The 22,034-nt window shown below is 40.5% G+C and overlaps 1 protein-coding gene across 3 annotated transcripts in view; it reads left to right on the top strand.

Moving 5' to 3' along the window:
- Positions 1-22,034, top strand: part of GLI3 (GLI family zinc finger 3) — a 207,629-nt gene that overhangs the window by 50,843 nt on the left and 134,752 nt on the right. For all 3 annotated transcript variants that reach the window (XM_071736180.1, XM_071736178.1, XM_071736179.1), the window contains exon 3: positions 15,516-15,758. In XM_071736180.1, coding sequence (XP_071592281.1) covers positions 15,516-15,758 — 243 coding nt within the window. The remainder of the gene's footprint in view (positions 1-15,515; positions 15,759-22,034) is intronic.

Genomic DNA, 22,034 nt, shown 5'->3' with positions numbered 1-22,034 from the left:
AAATACATTTTGTTAATATTCATGAAGTACCCAGATATTATTGTGATGAGTGCCAGAGAAAGCCCAGGAGGAAATGAATAATTCTATCTGGAGTGCAGGGCTTCAGTGAAGCACAGCACATAGAGCAGGGGAGCCATACATTCAATTCTGGAGAGAAGATTCAGGTAGTGACAAGCTGCTGCTTAAACACATGCTGTCCACTCTGTGCACAGGATGGAGCTGGGGTCCTGCAGAACAAAAATGGGATGTTAACTTTGTACGGACCTTGAAGCAGAAAGTAGTTACATGTGTGAGGCCATAGCCTTAATTTTTGCAGGTCTTTCTCCTGCAGGCTTGATGTTACGTTCAAATTGTCCTCTTTCTTGATGTATTTTTTATGTTTAAATAGTGCTGTGTGTGCATAAATGTGTAATGCTTCACAAACAGTATGTGAAAGTTTGGTTTTACACTTGTGGCAAAAATGCATGCCTACTCTTAAGTCCTTACAAGTGAAATGTTACAGTTTGGGAAGAGGGGACTATAAATTAATGACCTACTGCTGAGTAGAGAGTTGCAATGATGTGAAGGGCTTTCTTGACTGGTGCTTCTCAGATGAGTAAGAGATCCAGGGGGGATATGAGTAAGAGACCCAGGTGATTAAGTAGTGCTGGTTGATTTTTTTCTCCTCCCCTCCCTGTTCAGCCATATTGTTGACGCTCTCTTCTGTTGCCTAATTATTTAGAAACCTGCTCACGTTCCATGAAAATTTTAATTACTGACCCAGGAATGAGACAACTTGCTGTGCCACAGGTATTTAATTGATGCAAGGTGCAATTTGTTCCCAGATTTGTTTGGGCCTGCTCCTGACATTGTTTCCTGCTTCCACTAAAGTGAATGGTGGTCTTGCCTTGTTGTGGAGAAGGCCCTTTTGCCAGTAGATCCAGCTTCTCATGTACAAGTGAGACATTCCTACAACCATGCTCCTACTCTATGACTATGATCACTCCTGGACCAGACTTTTAATTAGTAACCTTCATTAAGGCTTCATTTATAGATTTCCCAGTTTACAGTTTGTGATAGATTTTGTGGTCTGTCTGGTAAAACAGACTCTACAGTCAGTTTCCACCTTCATAGTTTTGTGAGTGGTGGGCAAGCCCATTTGGTATATGAAAGCATTCCTGTGTTTTCTCTTCCATAGTGGTTGAGGGGGACTGTGAAAGAAAAACTCCCTGGTCCTCAGAAGAATAATTTCTTGCTTGCAAGCACTATGGCCATCTTAATTGTATAGATACTTATGTAGTTCACAGAACCACATGCAAATCTGTTGCATTCTGGTGCTGTAAGTTGTAAGATTTATCCTGGAAACTTGGTCAAGAGTCACATCTCTAATCAGCATCCCTGTTCAAAACACAAAGCTGCATGGAGTAGGAATGAACCTTCCGGGGAATTTCCTCCAGGGCATGGTTTTATTTCTTGGTTCTCTGGTGTCTAAAAAGCACTTGTTTCCTTTGGAAATGAGGCAGAAGAAGGATGTAGCATGGGAGGAGAGCAGTCCCTCTGAATACAGCTATGTACTACAGTGTTTTACTGCTGCATAACAGTGTACATACAAAAAATTCTGGAAAGCCAGACTTAATTTCCTCTCTCTCTTTTTTTTTGGTTTTTTTTTTTGGTTTTTTTTTTTTGGTGTTTTTTTTTTTTTGGTTTTTTTTCTTTTCCCTGTTTACCCTGAGGTTTATCCTGATAACTTCAGGTGCATAAACTACACTAGTTGAAGCTGTAATGCATTGCCTTGGCTGCAGATGTATGGCATTTTATGAGATAACATGTTCTGAGAGTCTTATGTAGACTTCAGTATGAACTAAGCTGGTGGAAAGGAAACAAAAGAAAAGGAAAGGAAAAATGGAAGTGTTGTCCAGCCATCTACACACATGTTTTGTACTGCCTTTTCTACAGGAGTCCTGTTAGCTTGAGTGTGTTAGCTAGTCTTTTGTGGGGTCATACTTTTAAATTCAGCATCAGACAAATCTGAATCCAAATGATGGAAGATGGCACTGGAAATGTCTTGTAGAGCAAGGTAGAGTGTGTGTAAATGCTGATAAAACCCAGGGTTTCATGGGAAATAGTGAAGGTTAGGAGAAAATAAATATTCTTTTTTAAGAGAGAATTGTAGCCCTATTGGGATATGCAGATTCAGACATAAGAAGGGGTATATGGGATCTATTATACAAGTATATTATTGACATCTGTGTACATAATTTCTTTATGCTCTTGCATATTTTCCACTTAATTTGAGGCTTCAACAAGTTCCCTCTCAGAGAATGTCTTTGAGACCTTGATTTCCCTTAAATTCCTAGGAAAATGGCAAGTTTCACCTTCTTTTGAATTGCCTCAGGCTCACTTAAAAGGGTTTTTTAGTTGTGCTGTTGTGTTGTGGTGGGACAAGGGTGAAAAAAGGCCAAACAGCTCAAAATAAAGTCTCTGAAATTGTATACAATATTTTTTATGTAAACCAAGGGGCAGCAATGCAATGCAGGATATGATTTTTCCCTGTGTGAGAGACTAAATTGCTCTGGATGGAGCTTAGCTGATCTTAGCTGCTTGCTAGGCAGCTAGTTGTGAGAAGATTCAGCAATGGTGTGCTTTGAAATTTGGTGAGCAAATGCAGGCCATGGTGGAGAACTCATTTCAGATGTTTCTGAAATTGCATAGACACCCCTGATTTGTGCCAGTTAGATTGCTGGTGCAAGGCTTTGGTTAATATCAAAAGTAGTGCATGTACTTTGATGTTAACACTCTTTAATGTCCAAGTTTACATCTTTGTTTCCGTGATTTTTGAAGATAAGACCCAAAAGAGAGGGAACTATGTAAGTTCAGCATAGCTGACAGTGGTAACCTTACTGCTCTGTAAAGGATTTTTTCCTAGTCTTTAGAAAGAAATGGCAACAAGCAAGCCCAACATGTAATTCTACTGCAAGAAGGCTGTGAACTACTAGTCTTTTTGCCCTGAAAAGAACACCATTTTCTAAAGGGAATTTCTTTACAGCCAGCTGGTTTTGATGTTACAATTTTGGTATGTCTAAAAAAGACTAATTGAATTTTATAGGACAAATGTGTTAAATCTCATGTCCTTTGCAAGGGGGATATATAAATACAACAAGTGGTTGTGGTATGGTTGACAACATAGTTACGGATAACTGTAGAAGTACCTTGAGGTATTTAGGCTACAGGCTATTTTCTGTTACTTTTCACCTTTACAAGACTTGTGGTAAAACTGGTCCAAACAGTGAGGTTAACCTAGAAGCATTATTCTCAATGTGAAAGATTTGGCAGTATGATGTGAAAGAGATATGTATTATAGTTCCAAAGAGCTGTGGCTTCTTTATAAAGGCAAAAAGTGAATTCTGGTTGGTGCTGGCAAGATGGATCTTCTGTCTGCACTGTGGAAGAAAGAACATGGCCGCTTCGGAAAACAGCTTCTTGAAATAGTTAGCAGTCTGTGGAGGACATTTGTAAATAAAGTCCACTGCTATTACTCAGTTTTTCATGAAGCTTATCAAAAGCCATCATTCAGAACTTAAGATAGTTTAGATATGAAGAGGGGGAAGCAGTGTGTTTTGGGTGAGATTTCTCTGCTAATGATGTAATAGGCAGGAGGGTTGGGTGGGATAGGCATTATAAATTCAGTATTCATAGGTTAATTTGTTTGGATTTTTCTGATTTTAGTCTTTTTTCCTTCCCCCTGCAGAGGGGTGCGCTAAATAAATATTAGTCAGTAGTTATGTATCTGTGGACAAGTTTTGCAAGTTGTGGACAAGCCTTTTACATAACAGAAATGAGAGGCACACTGTTTTGCAGAATTGGAACATTTAATATACAGGGTGAACTGTAGGGCAGCTGTGTGCTTACTGATTAATATATTCTGCCTTAGAATCTAACTGGGTTCTGTACATAAATCGAATCTGAATTTTACTGTTGCAAGAATTTGGAGGTTCAGTCCCTCATGACAGTTGCATGTGAAATGCTTGCAGAGGTTGCATTTTCCATTAAAATATGTTATGTTTCTTTTTCTTTGTTTTTTTCAAAAGGAAGCATATTTTCTGACATTATTTTGTTTCTTTTTGACTCACTTTTGTTCAATCCAATAGTGCTACACCTTTTTATCACACAAAACCTATTAACAGAATTGGAGGAAAATGATTTTTAGTTTTGATTCTGCCAGGAAAAAGTGTGTGATGCGATTGAAATGGTTTGAATTCTTAGTGCTACATTTAAGAAGCAGTCCTACACTGTTTTTAAAAAAAGGTTTCTATCAGTAAAAAAAGGTAATTCTTTCTTTTTGTTGGAATACTTTCTGTACTGGAAAGGAGCTGTCTTTTTTGGCTACAGTTTTGCATTTTTTCTCAGCACACAGAAGTGATTATAGTCCTAGGCAGTGTGCAGTGATTTATTTATTTTTTAAAATTTTGCTTGTTTGTATATAACCAAGTGAACTTTTCAGGTGGGTCTCTTTTCCTTCCCCAACCTCCTTCCCATACAAATCATGCTTGTTTAACTTTTTGGGGTATGAAGTGCAGTTTATTTTTTATGAAATCAATGTTGTCTGAAAATCTAGGTAGCCAAAAATAATAAGGAAAAAACCAATAAGGAAACACTGAAATTTCCTTTAGCCAGACTGCGCATGGATGAAGCCATCAAAACATGATTAACAAGGTAAAAATGCTCTTTCTCAGTGTTCATGGCTAGTGTAGTAGGAAGAGAGAGTGCAGATTTAATACAGTTGTTCTGACATTTTCTTTCTGAACATATGAGTGTTTTTCTTACTTGGCTATCTTTGTGATCTCAGGTGTCCGTTGCATAATGATAAATGGAAATACATAATATTGCTTAAGACAGGTATAGGCACTTCTTTAGTACCTGCATGTGGTTGGATTATTAAAAACTTGTGGCAATATTGCAGTATATCTTAAAATATGTTATACAGTGTTAAGGTTAGAAAGACAAATGCAGAAGTAGTCAAAAAAGTGAAGTCTTGAAACCAGTTTTGCTCAGCCCTAGAACACAACAGAAAACATTAAGTGTTATCTTGTTTTAATCCAGAAAATGCTCTTGCTGGTGTGCAGTTCCTCGTGCCTTAGGCTTGTGTTGAGAAGCTAGAAAAAAGCTGGTGTGTCCCAGGCTTTTTTTGCCTCTTCTAGAATGTAGCAGGCAGGGCTGGTGCACCCAGCCAGATTTTGGGAAGCCTGGCCTGAAGTGTGCAGTGGAAAAGAAGGCAGGAGAGAGGCACTGAGGAAGAGGAGAAGCCCATCATCCAGGGAAGGGGACTTCAGGGACTAGTGAGCTAGTCAGTTATTTTAATTCTCCAATTCCATTTGTCACATGTCTTGTTTCCAAAGCTTTTAAGAATATTCCTTCTCCAAGTGAGAGGAGTGGAGATCATAGTATGGAGAACTGCTCCTTTCTTTCCTTCCAGGCTCTCCACCCTCCACCACTCTGTACTCACTCGCACTCACATATTTGGATCCAGTCTGGTGCTTGCTTGTGGCTGGCAGTAGTGTTTTTGATGACTGGAATGTGAAGACAGTGACTATGTGAGGTGTTATGGCAGTGTGCAGTTTTGCCAGGGCTCCTGCATCATCTTTAGTGGATGGGAAAAAACAGGTCGTTTTTTGGGAAGGTGAAGCACTTCTTTAAGACCTAAGGAGAGGTTTTATTCTTTTGTGAGGATGTGCCTCCATGGTAGGCAAGGTAGCCTTGGACCTTTTGACCTTTACTGCGTATACTGGATAGGTAAGCACATGGTGTCAAGTTTGGGGTTCTCAGAATACCAAATTCTTGGGTTGGGGAGCAGTATTGATAAAAGGAACATTTGACAGGATCTGTGGATTAGTAACTCTGCAGTGTTTAAATTAAGCACTAACACCCAGAAGATTGTTCAAAGCATCAAATAGTTTGATGTACAGGTGTCAAGAATTTTCTGGGGTCTGTTTTTTCTTTGCTTTCTTTTGCTGTAAGTCTTGCATTTGTTTTGCAGCATTCTTCTGCTAAATTATTTAACCTTCCAATGAGGAGTGTGAAAAGCCTCATTTCTGTATTCAGGTGTATCCATCATGCCTGTGTGGACACTTACGTGTAGACATCCACACATCACGCAGAGCCTCATCTTCAGACAGTTGGATTTTATGGAATATAAGGTGGAGCTGAATTTTTGAGTGCATGTGACCACACATGGCTGTATACATAGGTCTATATAGAAGTACATGCACCTCTGTAAATATATGCACAAAAAAGGCAGAGTTTGCCCTGAGTCCTTGATGAAGTCCCTGTTCACAACAGAGATTGCAGTCCTTGTTCACAACAGATATTGCAGCTACTATAAGTCAGGACAGAGTAACCCATAACATATTTTTAAACAGCTGGTGTGCTTCAGAGGCCAGAAGTACATGGAAATGGAAACACTGACTCTTACTGCAGCTATGCAAAAGGATGCAGCAATAAATAAATTTCACAATTAAATGGGTGATATCTGCAATCTAAACTGAATGGTTACCATGGCTCTGTGTTGTTGCAAGCCTCTTGGCGACTAGTTAATCATTGCATTTACCAGTTTGAACCCACTGAAGGAAAAAGGGAAGAAATGTCAACTCTATGCAATGCTAATTTAAGTTACTTTTAAAAATCCTATCAAGGCTAAGGTGTCTGGCCTGTAGATTTTACAGAAGAAGATGCTGCACCAAAGGGTTTATAACTTCTCTTACACTCTTTTGCAGTTTCTGAACATAGCCTGATACTAAATTTCCTTAGCCACAGACAGCTTTGAAAAACAACTTTAAGGCTTGGTGTTGTTGCTGCCTTGGTAGAAAGTGGCAGCACCACAGAATGTCCCCCTGTGCCTGAGTGAAATGAGGGAGTTACCCTCCGATAGGCGTAAATGTGCTATTAGATGGTTGAGAAATAAATCCCCCACCCCCCCACCCCGACCCTCTTGGGAATTTTATTGTAGTGCCTTTGATGTAACTAATTAGGCTGCTCAAAGTAAGCAGTGACTAACAGTCTAATAACTGGCTAATGGAAGGAACTTCATAATGTTTTCAAATCAGTATCCTTTTGAGTGTCTTGCAACACTGAGCAGCTTTTCCCTTCTGAGAAATAGTTGCCAATAGTCAGATCCCGGTGTCCATCCATAGTCATCATAGTCATAGTCCAGGTTACATTTGGGACCCCTGGCTCTTCGAAGAGGCTATATGTCAGAGAGGAGCAGTAATCCCAGAGATAATCTGAAAGTGCAAAACTTGTATTTTAGAAGACTTGGTGCAAATATTTTAGTTTGTTGGGTCTATCACATGGTAACTTCCAGTCTTTCCTGAATTTTATAAGGTGGAACACTTTTTAAAAGGAAAAACTAAAGAAGTAAGATTGTTTTTGCCCAAGAATTTTTTTCTTTTGAGAGTTTCCCAATCCTCAAATGGCAAAATCAAAACATAAAATTAACTGTACCAAGAAAGTGAGATGTTTTTGCCTGCCTTCTAGGTTTGCAAGTTTAAAAGGAGAAATCGCATCCTACATGTTAATTCTGCCAATTAATTCTACCTTCAAATATCTTCTACTTCTGCACTAGGGCTTTCTTTTTTTTTCTTGTCCACTGGAACTACAAAGGACTTTTACTCCTAAGAGTCCCTTTCTCATCAAGCTAATGATACAGCATGTCCACATTCTAACAAACATGTCCAAGGAGTTTTCCAGGCACAGACCATTTGTGCCCAGTGATAAGACCAGCGATAAGATTTCTGACACTGCACGTGAATCCCTTGTGGTCTACTTGCTCAAGTAGTTTTACTGAATCCCTGGGTTAACGGTGCAAGTAAAGCAAGTAGGATTTGGGTCTCGTAGGCTCCATATAGGTAAACTTAAAAGCTTGCCACCTTCTTGGTACCTGGGTGCAGGGTTTAGTGTTTCTCCCTCGGCAGCCGGTGTCGTCAGTAACACCTAAACCAGAGTGGTGGGGGCCGCGCACGCCAGCGGTGTTAAGTGTCACTGCAATAATCCACTGTCTGCCATGGGACAAGCACGTAACCCTGAACTTGGGAAGGCAGAAAATGGTTTTCAGCTGTTTTGATTTAAATTGTTTGTTTTTGTTATTTTAAAGCCTGTGTGGAAATGGCCAGGAGACGGATTGTTCAGAAGTTGAGGCTCCCACTTCTTTAGAGTCTGACCCTGTGAGCTGCTGAGAATTAGTGCTTCCATTAGCTTCCCTGGGACTCACAGCCCTCTGGGCTAGGGCTGAGCCCTGCAGGGGCTCTGGCTCCACATATCAGCTGCCTGGCCGTTCATCTGGGAAGCTCTGAGCAAACCTTACCAGCAGGGTACCATGTGAATCTGGTTTGCAGCAAGCGTGATCCAAAGCCATTGAAGTCAGTGGGATGGCTCAAGTGTCAGGTCAGTAACTGGAGGCAAATACCCAAATGTTGCTCTTTTTTTTTCATTTCCCACATGAACAGTGAGATGTAGATGAAGTGCAAGGCAACCCAGCCCTGCCTTCTACCCTCTGTCTGTCTTCTGAGGGTGAGAGCCCTGGGACTGACAAGGAGGTTTACAAAACACCCTGTGCCTTTGTGTGTAGGTAGCTACATATTGTGTTCCTTAACTAGGATTTTTTTTTTTAGCTTAAATTACATTTTTTAAAATCTCTATGGGTTTGATGCTGGGGTTTGTAGTTGCAGACCCCTTGTTAAGTCTGGCAGGTGTTTGCCTGTACGTAAGTTTAAAGGTGGTTTTATTTTATTTAATTTCATAAATATATGTTTAACTTCAGGCACTTAATTTTAATTGGGACAGTCAGGAGGCACCAAGGATGTGTAAATTTGTTTGGATAATCAAGCAGTTGAAGTAATGACATCGATATGAACAAGGCTTTTGATTTAGATGTCTGAAAATGTTTGCTTGAATTTTAAGATGCTTTACACTATTAGCAGGTTCTTCTGCAGTCCTTGAGAAAAGTTAGGCGCCCAGCTGGAAAAGACTGTGAGCCGTGTTCTGCTGATAGCAGCACATGACTGACAGAGGGTTGGAGCAGTGGGACCTCTGTGCAGGCCCAGTCTTGTCTCTGCCAGGTTGGTGGGATGTCTTCCATTGACACAGAGTGCAGGATTGGGCTCTGTTTGAAAGGCTTAGAAACTGTGTTGATGTACTGTGTTCTGGCTTCCTCTTTGCTTTCGAAAACAAGGACTGAATTAAGTTGGGCTGTAAATGCAGCAAAAATGAATGTATGTATTGTTTGTGGAAAATAATGGGAAGGTGGAGTATTATGTAGGTGTTGTTAGGATATGGTCTACTTTCTGTCTTGTTTAACTTTCACTGGCAGAAAAAGGATTTCAGATGATAAACAGAAGAATATAACAGGTTTCTCAAGATAAAACAAACAAAATCCCAATCAAATAAAAAAGGAGAAAAAGGAGCTGTATATTCATATTCCAAAGGTTGCAAATCAGTTCCTGAAAAATATTATGCATATAGTAATAGGAAAATAACTAAGCTGAAAATCCATTACAAACAGGAATATAAAGCTATACATTTTCAGTGGTGTCTCAGATAACGTATGCTATTTATAAGTGCAGAGGTCTTGTATAAGGTATGCTTAAACATTGCAAATAAAGTGAGTACTATACTTGTTATCTAATAGATTTTGTAGCCTCTAGTATAGTTGGAGTCTATTTTTAAAACTGATTATGAGCATTGTGCTTCATATCTGTGTTAGTGTTTCCAGAGTGTGTACTTTGTATGTGCAGTTGCTCCAAATGCAGGAAAATAACAAACTTGGGATCAAGAGTGCCCAATTTAAACTGCTGTACCCACCCAAAACAAAACTTTGGTTACAACAAGCACTGTTTTTAAAGGCAGGCACAATCCTACAGATGTATTTCCTCTTGCTTTGCTCTTAAGGTGGTCAGACAGTAGTGTTCAGCTGAATATGCGAGAAGGCGCAGATAAACATGTGCTAATGAGCCTGGCAATTGGTCTGTTGCATCATTTTAAGGAACAAAAGTCTCAGAACCTTAGACCTCTTAAACCTGAGGGAAATTGCTTTCTTACTTAGGTATCTATTCTATTAAGAGTCTAAGTAGTCAATCTTTTTTACATTCCCTTTCTCTCACTCTTCTCCCCCCCCCCCCCCCCCCCCCCAGTCCCACCCCCCTTCCTTCTGGCTCACAGCAACCTAAAATGCTACTTTTCTGGGAAAGACTGATATTCTGACTTCAGTTTTGTAATTTAATGATGGAGAGTTTCCTTAGTAAACCAAATTTAGAGTACTAGAATGCTTATCTTATATCCAGACCTTGAACATAAAAGGCATTTTATACCAGCAATTGTTCATTTAATGAGCAATTGCAGAGTGCAGGATGGTTAAGGGATTGAGCTATATGCACCATTATTGCAAGAAGTATTCCGAAATACCAGAAATAGGACGTAAGCTCTGATCAGGGGGACTGTGAGCACAATTACCTTCTTTTCAAATCCTTCTGTGACACTGCGGGAGGAAAAAGGACTTTGAAACTTGAAAGGAAAGAGCTTGCTTTCAACCTCAAAAGCTAGGAGGAAAGGGCTCTGAAATTTGCTCAGTATTCCCAATTCACCATTAGCCTGTTTCTTCCTTTAGCCTCAAGGCATTCTCCGCTTTTTGAAAAGATGTTAAGAAATTCAGTCACAATAGAGAGCCTAGTTTTGAACATGTTTCACTCGGTCCATTGAGGTCTGGTCTTCAGCCTTTGTGTGGGGTGAATTGAGCTGAGCAGCAAGCTGGTTGGGGAGAGGTGAATGAGCAGTCTCTGTGCAGTCACAAATTCTGGCAAAGAAAAGATTACCCTTTCCTTTATTTTACAATATGCATTCCTGTACAATCCTGCTAGTGGCAATATGCAGAGCCGAGCTTGTGCTTAGGTCAATATGGAGCACTTGGTTTATAGCAACTCTTGTTAAGTTTGTCTTGTAATTGAAGCTGCTGTTGACCTTGCGTGGAGACCATTTGTAAAACCGTTTATTTAGCATAAACTGAAATAATAAACCCTCCTTCTCTTAGGCCGATTGTGATAGGGTGACATTAGTTTGATTTAATGATTAGCTGCCTGACCCCTCAGCTAGAGAGAGCTGCTTGAATGGGGAGAGTTCACTAGGAAGCACACAGGAAGAATACTAATGAGCTTGTTAAATTTAGCATGGCACCAACCACTTTTAATTCCTCTAATGGGAGAAGCACTGCCTCTGAGAGTGAGGGAGGGAGATGGGGAGAGGAGGGAAGAGAGGGAGAGAGAGAGGAAAGGAGAGGGAGGAATGCCCACATCCCGGTAGCCAGAGAATTTTGGTCAAGAGAAGAGTTTGGAAGGAGCAACAGCAAAGGTCTCTTGGACTGAGCTGTAAGTACCTTGTCTCTTCTCTTACCGAGCCAGAGTGTCAGGAGATCGCTCATAAGACAGCAATGCTCTCTGCAAGTTGTGTGCAGAGTATGGCTCTGAAACTTAATATATAAACTGATTTAACTTGGCAGGTATTGTCTTGTTTAAGTGGGTTTTACTCTGGAGTGTGCCGAGAGAGTGATTTTCAGTGTTGTGTATCAATAAATGTGAACTTTTTTTTCATTGCTGACTTTACAAAGTTTAAAGTAAAAAACCTTCTACTTTGCCTTGGTCTACAATTAGAAAGCAAAAAGAAGTTAAATAGGGAAAGAAAGTTTAATGTATTTTTGCATTAGGTTTTGGTTTGTCCTGATTTTTATTTTCTGCGTAAATTAGCTGAGCAATTAAGAGTGTGTTTATTCAGTCATGCTGTCCAGTGTTAGTTTTTTGAAAAAGCTTGTTGATTAAATTAGGTGCTCTTTGGTGCTCTGCTCTTGTAATAAAAAGCTGCTTCTGAACAGGATAGCAGGACTGAATCAGGTATTTCTGAGTGGATGGAAGACCCTTGGATTAATGTGATTGTTCCAGGTTGGATGTTTGTAACACGTGTCTCTTGCTCCTGGTTTGTTAAGACAGACTAGGGTATACATGAAAAAAGAAAAGATTATGCAGGTTGCTCTTGGGGCCTGATTACTTTTTTCCCTTTCTTTTTGTTTTTCTTCTTATTTAACCCCTCTCACATCCTCTAAAGGTGGGATGAGCTATGCTGGAGTCAGTGGGTTTCGACCATTGGGAAGCAGGTGAAGATGAGGGGGGATAAACCCCCTTTAGTTTTGGTATTTGTTTCTCTACAAGACTTTTAAAAACGGAGTGTTCCTTTTGACCCTAAAACCAGCCACTTCTAAAACGTGAGCAGAGCAGTAAGAGTTGTCATGTATTTGGCTGTAAACCCCTTTGGCAGATGCTGCTGCACAAGTGGGCTGTTTGCTTACATTTTTGCTACAGAGTCCCACTTGTTGCCATGGCGGACAGTGTGTTTCTGTCAATAATTTGGCCTCGCTCGGCTTGCCTGCACTTACTCTTAAAACTTTATTGAGCGATTCAGCTGAAACAGAGCAAGATTAGGCAGCTTTTGCCTTTTGGCACGCTGGAGTGGCTCTCCTGCCATTGTGAGAGTCGGCAGCTTTACAGCGAGAAGAGTTTCCCGCTCGGCGCCTGAGCAGCTCCTGCGAACTGCTCGCCTGTTCCTGTCCTGCAGCCTGGCTGCTGTCAAGTTTCTCATCTGCCCCTTATCAAAAGCATCTCAGTGGTGCAGAGCGTGAAGTAAACACTTAGCGGGATGTTTGGCTGTTGGATATGCGTTATTATTGCAAAAATGCTGTCATGTTACTGTGAAAAAAAAACCCGAACAAACAAAACAACAAAACTTCCGAGGGAATTTTCATGTGGCAAATAAGGTGCAGAAACGTTTGACTTCTAACAGCAAACAGCAGTAATTTCATAGTGGGGAGAGAGACGGTTCGATGCAGGAGGAAAAACACTGCATTTTTGTTTTCTTTTTTCCTTTTGGAACTGAGAAAGAGGAAAGCTTATTAAAACAAAACATTTTTCCTTTCGTTTCAAAGTTACTTAAAGTAACCCACTGAAAATGGGTTTTGAATTTCATTCAGCAATTTGGAAAATCAGCTTGTTCCATAGCAGTCACTAGTACCTTGATTCATGACACATGCACGTTTTGAGAAGAAAAGAATAAAAGTGGAGCCTGCAGACAGATGTCAGCTTTTTGTTGTATCCCAGGATGGCAGTTTTAACAAATATTATCTTTATATGGAGAAGTAAAAGAACTGAAATCCCATCTGATCCTTGGATTGATTGTACAGCCCCACAAATCACTCCAGCTTGCTTCTTTCTGAACTGTGGTAGCACAGGTTAGCTTGCTCTGCTTAAGGGTCTGTCAGGATTTCAAACAGAGTGTAATCCCCTATTTTTACAAGAGTTTACATCTCATCAGTGGAAGTTCACTCTTGGTTGAAATTTAACGTAAAGGACTCCGGCTAGAGAGCAACAGGATGGAAAATATGACTTGGGAGTGATTTATTTTTTATTTTTTAGTTATACGAGCAGCTTTCTAAAAATCTCATATAAGTTTTAAAGTTTTAGACTCCCTTTTGCAGTTCTCTAACTAAAGCCAGCTTTGGTGTAAAAAGCTGAAACCCTAAACCCTGCTAATCCAGAGCAGGGACCATAGCCTGTGCATATTAATAAAAAGTAGAAAAGGGCAAAGGGTTTAAACTGCAGTGTGGTTGTCCATTTTCATTAACTCTTTCTTCTCAGACCCATTTCTGGAAATTCTCTGTATGGAGAATTACTGCTGGCTGTGAAAAGAATTCAGTCCCTGGAAGATGCTGATAAGTCAGCACACCCCAGTTGCTGTTGTACTTGGAGATAGAAAAATAATTAAGCGCTCAATATGCTACACTGCTGGGTTTTCTTGTTGTTGCTACTTGGGAGGAGAGGGGGCAGGGGAGAAGCCTAGTGAGTGCTGCATTCAAAGCAATGGTGTTGCTATTTTATGCATATGTTGGCCAGTATTCAGGTCTGTGTAACTATCCATATGGAACCTGTTTCTAATCTAATTCTCATGAAGGCAAATAGGTTGAGTTATGCTGTTGTCACAGGCTTGGTGAAAGTAATCTCCTTGTGAACGGCTTACTGGTGCTTCTGCTGTGTGAATGAGTACACCAGGGCAAGCAGCAAGTGAAAATTCAGCCCTGACCTCCAATCTCTAACAACTGAAGTGCAATCTTGGCACTGTTGTCAATGGTCCTTCCTCACATGTGGGTTGTAGACAAAGTGTACCTTGGTTTTATTTCCTAGGGGTGTTTTAATTTCCTTTCTAGTTACCTTTTTTGTGCCTGGGGTTTAATAATACATGTTTTTTCATGAAGTTACAGAACTGCTGAGCAAATTTTTGAAGCTAAGCATACTTGTCAGTACTTCTTTCAAGACATATTGGTGTTCAGAGTGGTTGATTGAGCAAGACTGGACCTGGAGCATGAGTATGGGCAAGGATTGCAACCAGAAGTTGTGCTTGTTTAGAGAAAAGTCTCCGTATTTTAGAGCAATAATGCAACTTTAGGAGAGCATTTACAGTAGAGACTTGTGTTGCTAACAAAACCCCTCCACCACATGGCACGTGTAAAATGTACCCAGGAATGTGCATCTGGCTTTTGAAAGAAAGAACCGATTGGTCTGGTTTTGGAAGGGTGCACATAGGCTTGGTTAAAAACCCAGTCCTGGGGCTGCCTGCAAGGGAGGCTGGTGGAGCCACTGTCAGGAGGCCCCTTACCCAAGTGGTTCCGCAGGCCTAGAGACTTAATTCAGACTAGGGCTTGGCTTTGATCCTTCTAACTTTTTTCTTCTTTCTCTTTTCTCTTTTTCCTTTTGTCATTAAGAACTTGTGAGTTTGAATGTGTGGGTATGGGGAGAAAGGAGGAGGGAGCATGCGTCACCACCCTCCCCACAAGTCCTTGTGGTGACAGTGTCAGGGCAGGTAGCCTCATTTGTGCCTGCCTCATGCTGCTGCTGCTGTATCTTGAGCAGTTTTACCCATTTCATTGTTGCCCACCTTACTTCTGATTGCCAATGACCTCCGTGCAAAGCTCTAGCCTCTCACACAAGCAAAGCTCCATGGACTGGAGCTGCGCTGGGGAGCAGCAGTGGGTGGCTAGGTTTGATTTAGGCCCAGCCTCTGTGTTTCATCTTCTCCTCTCTGTGACAATTTGGTTTTTTTGCCTTACTGTCAGGCAGCCCAAACTCCTAGTCTCCTTGTCCCAGAGGGAAGAAAACAGCAAGCCTGTGTCTGTTCTCCCAGGATTGATAGCTCCACTGGTGATGATGATCTACCGCTCAGCAGCTGCCTGCTCAGAAGGGATGGGCTTCCCCAGACCATCTCTCATAGCCACACCTGCACCTCCTGTCACAAACTTAGACCCAGAGGAGGGCGCAGGGGGAGAGAACTTTTCTTTTATTGTATTTGCTATAAATGGTCTAAAAGTGTCTGTCTTCCCTTCCCTCTTTCTTCCTGTTTTTTTTTTGGTTTTTTTTTTTTTGGTTTTTTTTTTTTTACTTTTTTTTTTTTTTTTGCAGAGGATGAAAGTCCTGGGCAGACCTATCACAGAGAGAGAAGGAACGCGATCACAATGCAGCCGCAGGGTGGGCAAGGCCTCGGCAAGATCAGTGAAGAGCCTTCCACATCGAGTGAGGAAAGGGCCTCATTAATCAAGAAAGAGATCCATGGATCTATATCGCACCTTCCCGAACCTTCTGTACCTTACCGTGGGACGCTCTTTACCATGGACCCTCGGAATGGTTACATGGACCCGCATTACCGTGAGTATTGGTTGCTGCTTCGTTTGGGGAGGCAAAGTTGGAAGGCTGTCAAATTGAATGCAATTTTATTGTTGCCTTGCATCGTCCCCAGGGAAGAGTGCTTTGTCTGGGGAGGGGGGTTAAGTAGTACAAGCCTTTCTCTGAAGTTAAAAACCAGGGGGCAGTTGCACTGCAGCTGAAAATTATCACAGGCCTCTGTGAAGCCATGGGACATGTCATCTGTTGCTAATCCTCCTCAGCCATCCAGGGCTGTGTTTGCTCCACCTCCGTAATACATGAAGAAAAAAAAAGCCTCATTAAAGAAAGCAAAGAAGGAAAATGAAACAGGCCTTAAAATCCATCTTTAAAACAATGTTAAAGTATGCTTACCAAGATGAGGAGAGATCATGCCTTCTACAATGGCAATTTGGAGTGGGTAAGGCTCAGAAGGTTTAGTGCTGAGTTTCTGGGGTTTTTGCTTAGTTTTGGAAGATTTTTAGGGACTCACATATCTCTTCGAGTATGTGGGCTAATGGAGTGGTTTTGCCGTTTTCTTCCCCAGCTCAGTTCCCTGAAGTTGTAGGGTGGAAAAAAGGCAAATGGTTTCAACTTCTAAATTTCTGCTCAGACATTAATAAAAAAGTAAGAAATTAAATGACACTTGAACACAGATGTGGAATGGATTGCTCCACAGGCAAAATGCGAGGGAGTTAAGCAATTTTTTTCATCTGCTTCTAGTTTACAAAAAAGGAAAGAGAAAAAAATCATTTAGTCGTGTAGTAATGAAGTACATCTTGAGGTGTCAAAGCTTGTGCCTTTTGATTATAGATTTATCACCCAGTCAGGATACAGATTTGCCATTTAACCTTCCAGTCTCCAGTTCCAGATGATAGGCTTAAGACCCACAAAGAGGGGCCAGTCTGCACTGGTTTGTTTTTTTTTTTCCCACATCATTCAGAAATTTTAGTGTTTTAAGGCAAAAGGTCATTAGCCAGATGACTGATTAGTGAGGACAGATGATTAGTGCATGTTTTTTTGCTAAAGAAAGTGCCAGGGATAAAAGCTAATTTTATCCCTTCATTAGTTGGGCTAGCAGCAAAGGGGAATGTTCACTCATCAGGGTGCAGATCAAAGTATGTCTTGCACAACCTTAAGACTCACCAGCCTCCTTTTATTAAAAAAAAAAAAAAAAAAGTATAAAAATTTCTGATTGTTAATAAGGGTGGAGGTATTATCAGAAAATGAGCACATGTTGTCTTTACAGTTTAGATCAGTATGCAGTGGAAAAGTTTGCAAGTTAAGCTTTTGAGCTTTCTTCCAGTGTAGACAGTTGGTTTCTGTACACCCTCCTCCTTCGCTCTTGCACAGCCCTCCCTCAAGCCCTCTGAGGGAATTCCTCGTCTGGAGGATGTGCTGCAGCACACCAGCAGCAGACTTGTCTGGGGTGAATGTGCAAAAAACTGCTCACATGGGTAGAAGTAACTTGCAGCTTGGAGACAGCATCGTAGTCTATGACTTGGTAATGTAACCCGCAAATCTCACTTAAAAAAAATAAAATACTGAAGCAAAATAGCTTCGCTGTTTTTTAGGCAGTACAGCTGGGGAGGGATGACGTTTGTGACAAAAAAAAAAATCCCCTCAAACCAACAGCAAACAAACCAATTCTGATTTGCAATTTTGGCCATCTGACCAGCTGCCAGCTCACCCCTTAAATCTAGTTCAAAGTGCTGTTGATGCTGCTGAATAAAAACGGTGGATTGGTTAGAATGAGTCTGAGTGATCTGCATTGAGTTTGATTAGTTTTATTTTATTTTATTAAATCTGCTTTTTGAAGAGTGTTCTCAAGATATAATGAAGCTGCTCTGTCTGTATTGTGACCAGTAAAGTTACCTCGTTAGGATGTGTCAGCTCCTAAAAAAACACAGATGTAGGAAGTTGAGAGAACAACAGAAGTTACCCATTATGTAACAGTAGATAACCAGAGATGAATTAATTCTAAATGAGCAACATGATATTAAAGCAGAAGTCTGACAGCGTCAGATGGGCAGACCTGCTTTACCACTGCTATTGCAAGCTGTACATTTGTATTCTGAATTATAAGATCCCTCAAGCTATTCATGTCGCATAAAGAGCCATTATGCTTTTATTTACCTTTAATAGATGTCATACAGAAGGACAAATAAAGAGACAAATGTCTAGTTAGATTTATAGGAAAGCAAACAGGCTTATTGAAATTTTCATAGTAGTTGTATAAGTTACATATGTAAGACATGTCTTCATCAAAGACATGTGGTGACTGTGTTCAGGCTGACACTTCTAGTGGTCCATATGAAGAAGGCTGAATAATGTAACCCCAGCCCCACTGTAGCTGGTGAATAATCAGCAAGACTATAATTCCTTTCCTTAGTTTCTTGCCAGTTTTGCTGGGCAAATGGATAGAAAATAATGTTTTATTCAACATAGTACAGTATGTAAACACTCACAGTAATTCCTTAGTTTCCCTGTGGCTAGAAAACACACACTCTTCAAGATGCCTAATTTGTGCTTCTATTTATACCCACTTCGTATTTGAAAGTGTGGGCTGGCTTCCCGTAACACAGGAAAAGGGAGAATAATTTTTTTGAAGAGGGACATCTGTGTATTTTTATGGCAAGAAAAGAAAAAGAGTACTTAAGTCAATTGTGTGCGGAACGCATGTTCCCTCCAGGAGCTGTAGTTGTAAGAACCAACTTGAATGCTCTGCGTTTCTGCATGTAAACATGCATGTCTCTGTGTATGTGCAATGCAGATTTTTTGTTGTTACAATTTTTTTCTTAATTAAAATTACTGATGTTGTAAATATTGGAAATAATAGTTACCATATAGGTAGCATAAATACCTCATTGAGGGGAAGTTTGCTCTCCTGCAGTGTGTGGGTGGAGATAATGGTTGTGTTTCAAGTGGACCAGCTTTTCAAACAGCTGGGATGAAACCTGGTGTGGAGCTGGTGGCCCTTCTGCACTGCAAGGCCTTGTGCCTAGCCCCACAGCCCTCTGTCCTCAGATAAAAAAGAAAACGTACAGGCCTGAAATAGAAATCTTTGTTTTCTGTCTTTTTTTTTTTTTTTTTTGTTATGGAGTTCTTAAACACTGTGTCTGCACTGCTTCCTAAAGCAGTGTGTGTGTGGTTGTTTTGATTTTTTTTTTCTTTAAACTTTAAAAAAAACTTTTCTTTTTAAAAGCTTTAGTGCAGATGACAAAAATGCTTGAGTTTCCTTTCATGTGTTGCACCTCTTCTTTATCGAGGAGAGGAGGGTTACTGAACTTAATCACAGTGTTTCTTAAATGGATTTAGAATCCTGTGTTTCTCAAACACTGATTGCAGTGGTATTTGGAGCCCCTTGTTAATGTAAATTATGTCTCCAGAGGTGGGGCTGAGGCAAGGGAGATGGGGATAGCAACTCCCCTTCGTTATTCTCTTCCCCAGTTTTAATTCTCACACAGATTTAAAACAGTGCTAAGACTGCTTGTCTCAAATGTCATTCCTCGTGGAAAAAAAGAATCATTCCTGATGTGAACACTTTGATTTAAAACTTACTGCTGGTATTCTTCCCTGCATTTCACAGGTCTGAAAGAATTGTTAGTTCCTAATTAGTAAAGCCTGAAGAATTATCTTAAGTAAGAAGCAGTGACAGTTCATTTGGCTCCGTTCTAAAAATTCATATACACAGGAATGGCCTTGGCATGATTCTCTATCTGGTACATCCCTTCATCTCAGAGAGTTTGCACTGGATATAGATGAAAGGAGGAACTATTTTTCCTTTTTTTTTTTTTCCCCCCTTACTGAGGATTTATTCTGCTGGTTTTGAAGCTTCTGTAGCTATCTGGAGAAATGGGAACTGCTTATTACACATTTCATAGGATTAACCCTCCTAAGGTATTGATTGCCTTCAGTTCCCACCAGCAGTGTCTGGACTTGTGCTTTGTAAGGATTGGGCCCTGCATAACTGCCCAGGTTAGATTACCCAGCATTAGTGTCATCTGAAAATCAATTTGCAATGTGAGCAAAAGACCACAGGAAGGAGAATACAGTACTGTTCACTAGGTGCACTTGTTTGTTTACTGCATTTTAATTTTAGTGACAAGAATTCCCCTTCCCTCATCTCTTTGTAGAAAAGGAAAAAGGAGAAAAAGAAAAAAAATTGGGTTCTCTTTCTAAAATTGCTAAGCGGTAACTGGAGACGCTGCCTTAAAGTGCATTAATTAGAAAGCAGTGACTTTTCATGGCAACACAGCTTGAAAAATGATGGTCAACTACGTTCGGTGCATTGGAAGGTGAGAGCAGTCTGGGTCACCACCAGCAGATGAGTTCATGGAAAGGATGTCTCCATATGCTTTGTAGATGAGGGAGCTAGTGGACCCATTGTCCTATCCTTGCCACATTTTGGGACTCTAGAAGGACAATCAAGACACTCTTGTTTAGTCCCAAACTAGTCCTAACTAGAAAAGTCCCAACTTTCTTAGCTCACATTTAGCTTTCTGGCATCACCGGGTGGCAGGAACCTGGGATAGCTTTTTATAGAGGATTTCCCACCTGCCTTGTTGGAGAGCAGTAGGGGAGTGTCAATGAGGAATGCTTGAAGAGATTTAGGGCTAGGTCTTTGAAAACATTTAGGGGTTCTTCAGTTTCAAAGTGAGTTTGGCCTTTTAAATACCTCTGAAAATCTGGGTCCTACTTTTTCAGCTCTTTCTGCTGCATTTTGCAAGGGAGGGGCTTAAGTGCTCTAGAAACAAAGCTCTCCACTGACAGTGATTTACAAGGTGGTTTTCAAATGTTGTCAGGAAGGGTAGTTGAGAAAAATAAAATCTGAACACTTTTAATAAAAGTCAAAGGGAAAAAAAGCCTCTACTACAGAGGCGAATGTCTTGATTACTGGTGTCACCTGCGCAGCTGAAGTATTGGTCTTTAGGAAAATAAGCATGTTTGCAAAAATGTTTTTGAGCTAAAAATCAAAATTTGTATCACATCTCTCAATAGCCTCCAACCAAAAACATTGCAGTTCTCAAATTTCAGATCATAGGCAACTTTAGTTTGAAATTCTGGAAGGTGCTGCAGACCTCTTATGCTTAACAGCAGCTTATAAATGGAAATCACTTCTCCAAGATGCCTCCTAAACCTCTGTGGTCATGTTTGGAAAGTTTTACTCGCTACGAATACTTCTGCCCATTTCTCTTCTGTGGAATAAACAGCCCTGGAGCTGCTGCCCCTGCATGGTCCTCTCATTTGGAAGTAACAATTGCATGCACAGATTTACAGCTAGAAGTGGCACATACAGACATCCCTTCTACTGGAGCTTCCTCCTTCTCAGCACGAGGCAGAGTGCAGAAGAGACACTGACTGAAAGGCCTTGAAATGTAATGTGCTTGAGAACTTGAAAGATGATTTTTCTGGTATTTTTTTGCTTTGTTTCCTTTTTAAGTTTAGGTGAATAAATATCTTTTCTATCTTCTCTCATCATTATCAGCAGTATCAATTTCTACTGGAAACTATGGGCAATGATATGGAAAGAGGTGAAGATGTGGGTATGATCTGGAACAGGGTAGGATAGGATATTTATGAGATCTCTTGTGGCCCTATAATTCTTTTGTACTTCAAAATTTTAAGTGTCTGAGGATCATGTTTTAATAAAAAAATATTCTAAAAATATTTAAAAATAACTCTCTGTGGGACCTAAGAGAATTTACCCTCCAGGCACTACTGGGTATAGAGCCTTCCGAGAGGCAGATCCCTTCTGTACATCTCTTCTTTCTTCAGTTGTTCAAGTACATGTAAGCTGTGGGGTGAGGTTTTTTGTGGTTTTTTTGTGTTGTTTTGTTTTTTTGTTTTGTTTTTTGTTGTTTTGGGTTTTTTAAGGAATACGGAAGATAAAGACAGAGGGCAGGTGCAAAATCAGTTATCTCTTTCACAGATTTGATTTGGTTTGTCAGCTAAAGCCTTTCTATGTGCTCTATGATATGCATTTTGTTGTATACTTCCTTCATGGACATAGACAGAATATATTGCTGAGAGCTACAGAATCATAGTTAATAACTCTGGGGAAAAAAAAAAAGGCAACAAAACGCCAAGAAATAATGTAACCCATCTCTTCGCCTCAAGGCAGATAACCTGTCCCTAAGTGAGGAGAGAATTAAAAGCTTCTTCAAAGTTGCCATGTCCCTTGATACTGTGGACTTTTCTTTCTTTAAGAGCCTTGTGACAAGATCTGTCATGGGTTTTGACTGGTCTTATGTCCCTGCGTGGTAATCTGTAGCATCAGCA

The sequence above is a fragment of the Heliangelus exortis genome, chromosome 2, assembly GCF_036169615.1.
Source record: "Heliangelus exortis chromosome 2, bHelExo1.hap1, whole genome shotgun sequence".
NCBI classification, from domain to species: Eukaryota; Metazoa; Chordata; class Aves; order Apodiformes; family Trochilidae; genus Heliangelus; species Heliangelus exortis.
Note: the sequence above shows the minus strand (reverse complement) of the source record. Positions and strands in the feature narration are given on the sequence as shown.